This window comes from Heterocephalus glaber, unplaced genomic scaffold, assembly GCF_053883595.1.
Source record: "Heterocephalus glaber isolate CG9 unplaced genomic scaffold, H.glaber_assembly_v1.0 deba00001572, whole genome shotgun sequence".
Lineage (NCBI taxonomy): Eukaryota > Metazoa > Chordata > Mammalia > Rodentia > Bathyergidae > Heterocephalus > Heterocephalus glaber.
The window spans coordinates 23,306,475-23,312,474 of NW_028258357.1; the positions used below are offsets into that span (position 1 = coordinate 23,306,475).

Sequence of the window (6,000 nt, forward strand, 5' to 3'; positions counted from 1 at the left end):
CACTTACAAAGTGAGGCCTTGAACTCCATGGCTGCAAAGGCTGGAGGGTCAGGTCCTTTCTGTAGCCAGGCCCCCTGAGCAGGCAGCTGCCTTTCTCATGTGTGTAACCATCGCTTCCACTCCCTTTCCATAGTTCCTCGGAGTCACGGAGCTCTCTGCCTACTGTGAAGGCTACTTCCTTAAAAACATGATGGTCCTCATTGAAAATGAAGCATTCAAGCAGCTCCTATATGACAAAAATGGCGAGAGGACCGGCCAGGATGTGCTCCAGGACTTACAGAGGACGTTGGCCATCAGGATTCAGTCCATCCACCTGTCGTCCTCCAAGGGCTCCGTGGTGTGAGTGTCCAGTGTGCGAAGGTGGCCTGGGGACCGCAGCTGTCCTACTGCACTGCCTGCACCAACACATATGATCCCACCTGGTGTCTGGCTTGGCCACGGAGCAGTCTCGCTGCCTCGGCTGTTCTTGAATTGGCGAGCTCAGCTCCCATGTGCTTCTGTGGGAACTTGGAGCACAGAGCAGGGCACACCATTGAGGAGCCCCCCCATCCACATGGGGCCACCGTCCCCCGGACGGATGAGGCCAGAAGGCCTTCCGGGTTCCTGGCCGACCAGAGGCACTTGAGTCACATGCCTGAGACCTATGCTGACCCGGAAGCAGTTGTGTCTCATGTGTGAGACCTCGGCAGCTGCGCTGAGCAGAGGTCAACCATGGCAGCTCACGGATGAGGCTATTACGCTGATGAGGAAATGTTTGGCTAATTTTTAGGGGTGGGAACTTTTTAAAATTGTTCATACTGTAACAACAACAGGGCAGTCTTGTAGTTTAAAATATATTTCTAAAAGCTTAACAGTTCATTTTCAACTGAATTGTGTTTAGCAATCTGTGTTTTGAGGTTCTTTTCTTCTTTTTTAAACAGTAAGCTGCAGGTCCGCACTGTGTAAACACGCACACGCATCCGGCAAGCTCTTGTTGATACTCTGACAAGGTGAATAAGCCTGCCTTAGTGATCCTGGTGACACAGGAGAGGTGCACTGCCAGACACTCACTCTAGTCAGTGGTTGGAAACCACCTGCATGCTGATCGTGGTTTCGGGGTGAGGATAGGACACCCCACATAATGGAACATGCATCTGCATGGGGCAGAACCTGTACCACATTATGTTTGTAAAAATGTCCCATCAGTTCTTGCTTAGAAGTCTACCTGGTGACACTAGCATATCCATTTCTTCTCTAATCACGATTGAACCAGATGCTTTTGCAGAAATGCGTTCATAGCTGATGTTGGGGGGAGGGGGGAGCACGTCAGAAAATTCACTCTTAACCCAGAGTTTTTGCTGTATTCTCAGAAGATGTTAATAGTTTGTTACTAGCCAGAGAGTATGACTATGTTAGACTATTTTTCAAGATGAACCATGTATGATAGGAGGTACTTTCTGTATTCCAACAGTGTACAGTTAGGGTTCTCTGTAACGAAAGTCTATATCGACAGGGTTCTGTTCGATCTGCCATATATTATATAAACCTATATCTATATAAGAAAAAGAGATCAGTGAAGTGCCACAATATCCCAAATGATTTCTGAGTTGTGGCCTTTCATGTTGTCCTTTAATTTAAACCCTAGATACATACAGCTTAAAGAACTAGGAGAATGACTCTTAGCCTTTGGGATGGCAGGGTTTGGTTGACAAACTCACTTCCTAGCATGCCTGTGGGAAGCGCCCAGTCTCGGGGTTCCGAGGAGCTGCTGTCTCCCACCTGCTCGTCCCCTGCACCCTCGGCCGAGGCCCACGTCGAGTCCTGTGCCACGCGCAGGTCACGCCTGTCACTGTCTCCAGCTCTGGCTCCTCTGCGACACAGCCGTGGGCTTCCCTGCCCCGTGATCATCTGCAAGCCTCTCCAGCCCCACCATTGCCGAGCAAGGAGGGCGGTAGCCAGGTGGCTGCCCTCAGATCTGCCCCTCGCAGGCATCCCCACCCTCGGCGGACTCCTCTGTGAGCGTCTGGTGTGTGTCGGGGCCTCTGGGTTTTGCTTTGTACCTGGGCAACTCCTGCCAGGGCTTCTGTCGTGGTTTGGTGTGCTTTCTCGGCCCGTCATTAAAGAAGTGATTTTCCCACACTGCGCCTCCTTTGCATGGTGCGAGTGAGCCCTGCCGCACGGCTCAGGGATAGGACAACGTGGCCGCGTGCGAAGGCGCGGGACAGGAAGACACTGGGCAGCAGGGTGCTCCTGGTGCGGGCGGGCACTTCTGAGTGCAGCCCGGTTCCTTCCCGTCGGTGGGATTCACGGGTGTGGCCACCTGGGCCTGTGGCCGTACCTGCTGCCTGCTTTGAGAACTCGCCTGCTGCTCGTGTGTGCACCCTGATGACACTTTGGAGGGTGGGCCTCAGTGTGGTGTGCCCCGAGGACAGGTGAGTCGATGCCCCTGGGTGGTGGCAGTGTTCCAGGATGCGGTTGGCAGACAGAGGGCAAGCAAGCAGCTGTCTTCTTGGGGGTCATTGTTGCTAAGGTTAACCAAGTGCCAGGGGGTGTGCGCTGGCCCAGGCAGGCCCCGGAGAAAGGGGTCCCCCTGGCTAACCCACAGGACCTGCCAGGCATCCCCAGACCTGAGCCAGGAGCAGGTAAAGGGCCGACCTCACCCCTTCCCCGGGACATCCACCGGCCTCTCTGCATCCAGTTCTGCTGCTGCTTAAGAAGCAACCAAAGCAGCCAAGCGCCTGGGGCGGGCCAAGCGGAGGTCACTTTTTCTGGCTGTTCCCGCCCTCTCCACGGTGCCCAGTGGGGAGCTCTTCGGCTCCTTCTCTTGGGAAGAAAACTCGCGCCCTGTGGTGCTGGCCATCTGCTTGCTCAGCGGGCTGCTTGGCTGCTGGGCCTGGGCTGAGCCTGGACGAGGCCCCTGGGGGCTGGGTGCCTGTCACAGTCCCCCCCCCACGCACTCCTTTCCCAGCGGGAGCCCGGGAGACTGCACGAAGCTGCCTGAACAAAGCCCCCGTTTCTCTGCCCACCCCGGGCCATTGGTCCACCAGGGCTGCGCCTGAACCTCCTCGCCCAGGTGAGGACCAGTGCCCCAGTGGGCCCAGGCTGGCTGGAAGGAAGTTCAGTCCCCTCCAGGGCAGGGTTGGGTGGACGACCCTGTGATCCATGGGGCTGTTGGGGTGTGGGATCTCCGGGTGCTTTTTCCTGAAAAGCCCCAGGCAAAAAGTGCTGCTCCTGCTGGGACTTTGAGGAAACAGTCTGTTTCAGCAGCTGTGGCTCTCTACCCTCAGAGTTCAGTGCTGGCCTCTCTCTCCCAGCCTTGCATCCTTACTCTGGCCACCTCAGGTCACAGAGACGTCCACTTCCCCTCCTGATGGCCCTGCACCTCCCCCCACACACCCTCTCCCTGAGGGGCCGCTCCTGTGCCATAGGCCTTGACCCAGCTCCAACCGGAAAACCTTCCCATTCCAACCCTGTGGGGTCCTGGCCAGCTTTGAAGCATGCAACAAGTTCCTTGTCTAGTTTTCAGTTTCCTGCTGCAAGCTTGGGTTCAACCATCCACAGCTCGTTACAGGGTGCTGGGGGGTGAAAGGAGGAACTCTGCACGGGTGCCCGCTGCTGGTGCTCGGAACAGGCATGAGCAAGCTTCCAGGCAAGGAAAGGGAAGGAGACTCAGTGCACACAGGAGATGAAGGCTCCTTTCTAGAACGTTCCACAGCAGCAATTCCCAGGAAGGCTGTGAGTCTCTCGGGTTTTGCTGCTCATTGCAGAGCCACCGGGAAGTGCCCCAGCTGGAGCCTCCACAGTCAGAATCCAGAGTCACTTCCGTTGGTGGGAGCCGAGTCCATCAGTTCCCCTTCCCTAGAAATATGATATTCCCTGATGTTCGGGTCGCAGGGTCTTCCGAGTCCCTGTGACTCGGCATGTGGCCCTGTGGCACATGGCTCCCATGTGACCCTCTAAGGTCCAAGGGCCCACACACCAGACAGGCCCAGACCCACAAGGGCTGGCACTCAGGTCCATGCAGAGAAAGAAGCCAAGTTCCCTATGTCAGCTCGGCGCTGCTCCCCGCATTGAGTCACAGCTGAGCCCACGTCCTTAGCTGCCACGTGAGTGTGTGGCTGTCCTCACCCCCTGCACCCAGACCCCTCCCTGATGAAACCGCACCACCTCTGGCCCCTCCAGCTGGGCCGGGGCCGGGACCAGAGCAGTGAGCGCCTGTGGACAGGCCCTTTGCGGAAGCAGGTTCAATGCCTGTTTTTCACCCTTGCTCAAAATAACCCAGCAGATTTTGAACTTCCTGCTTGGGTGAAGAAATAGGACTCGTACTCAGCAATCACACTGCACTTCCATTGCCATCTCTGATGAGGCAGTCAGATGGCGGTGCCCTGAGAAGGGACGCGGCTCCCAGGTTAGCTCCAAATCTGAAAAGGCCTGAACAGGCAATTGCAAGAGATGCCTGCGCCCCGGCTCGGGGCTGCTGCTTTACGGAGCTGAGCTTCGGATGAGCTCTGAATTCTAACAACACCTCGGGCCTCTGGGCCAGGAGCTGCACACAGGAGGGGCTGGTAGGACCCGGGGCGCAGCGCTACTCCACCGCCTGCTGCTTCCCTGGACCCTCTTCCTCAGCTCCAAGTGGGCATCCGGGCGGCCTGGCCTGGGGGCTGCCACGCTCCCCTCGCTGCACTCACTCTAGGACTCTGTGGCGCCCCCGCTCGGTGGGGTGGAGCCCTGCGGCTGCACTGGGGAGGCCCAGGGGGAGCGCCGAGGGCTTCCATGCACCGGGCTCCCAGCCGGCCAGACACAAGCCCGGACAGGCTCCACCGCACAGGAAGGCCTAGCCACACACTGCCATCCCCTCTCCGTTCGGGGTTTATGATTGTTTTGGTTTTTATTTTGAAACAATTGTAGATTTGCAAGAAGGCCTTTGTACTTCCCAGTTTTCCCCAGCAGACACATCTTACGTGCACCAATGGCAACATCAGCACCGGAAATGGACACGGTACAGCCAGGCATGGAGGCGCCCGCCTATAAGCCCAGCACTTAGGCTGAGGCAGGAGGACCACAAGTTCGAGGTCAGCCTCGAACCCTCTCAAAACAGAAATGGACACGGGCGCAGCGTGTGTGCGTTTAGACCGTGACATCGGTGCAGATTCGTGTGAACACCATCGCAACCTCCGTTCCACCCCCACAGACCTGTCTGGGCGACCCTCCCAGTCGGCCTTGCCTCTTTCCTCCTGAGGCCCTGAGCCCGACCCTGGCAGCCATTCACCACTGCTGCAGGGTTGTCATTTTCAAGACACCATAGAAATGCAGGTTTCTCTCGCTGCCTTTCAGGGTCGGCACTTTTTCTCACTCAGCCCAACGCTCCTGAGATGGCTGGTAGCTGCTTCCTATCGCTGTGACAGACACCCGAGAGCACAGGAGGAAGGGTGCCTCGGCTCCCAGCTCCAGGGGCTTCGTCCGTGGTCAGCTGCCTCTGCGGCGCTTCCGCCTGGGGCGGGGCAGAAACTTGGGGAAAGGGAAGCTGCTCAGCTCACGGCAGCCAGACGCAGAAATTGAGAGAGCCGGAGGGGAAGGGGCCACACACGGTCCCCAAGGTCCTGCCCGCCCACCCTCCACCTCCCAGTAACCCACTGAGCTGTGAAGCCTCCATGGGTTCATCCGTCCGTGAGGCTGGTGCCCTCGAGACAAGGTCGCTTCCCAAAGCCTCAGCCACTGGCCTTTGGGGACATTTAGATCCAAACCGTAACAAGATCCTTCCAAGGGCACCACGTGTTCCAAGTCCTCATTCTTTTTCATTGCCCAGTAGTATTCGTATTCCCTACCGTGCGTGCGTGCGTGCGTCTGTCCCGCCCCCTTTCCCCTTCCCCCTCCCTTCCCCGCTCCTGCTCTAACTCCGTCTCCGTGTGGATGGAACTCGAGCCTCACTCTGCCACTGAGTCACACCCCTTTCACCAAGCACGTGCCATGTCAGGAAGGGGAGAAGTAAGATGTCACCTCTATACCACTTCTGTCTCCTGG

The 6,000-nt window shown here is 57.4% G+C and overlaps 1 protein-coding gene across 5 annotated transcripts in view; it reads left to right on the plus strand.

Annotated features, from left to right (window-relative positions):
- Abtb3 (ankyrin repeat and BTB domain containing 3) overlaps positions 1–2,118 on the plus strand; it is a 168,190-nt gene extending 166,072 nt beyond the window's left edge. For all 5 annotated transcript variants that reach the window (XM_087192771.1, XM_087192769.1, XM_087192770.1 and 2 more), the window contains one exon: positions 134–2,118. In XM_087192771.1, coding sequence (XP_087048897.1) covers positions 134–343 — 210 coding nt within the window. In that variant the 3' untranslated portion in view covers positions 344–2,118. The remainder of the gene's footprint in view (positions 1–133) is intronic.
- The last annotated feature ends 3,882 nt before the right edge of the window (positions 2,119–6,000 follow it).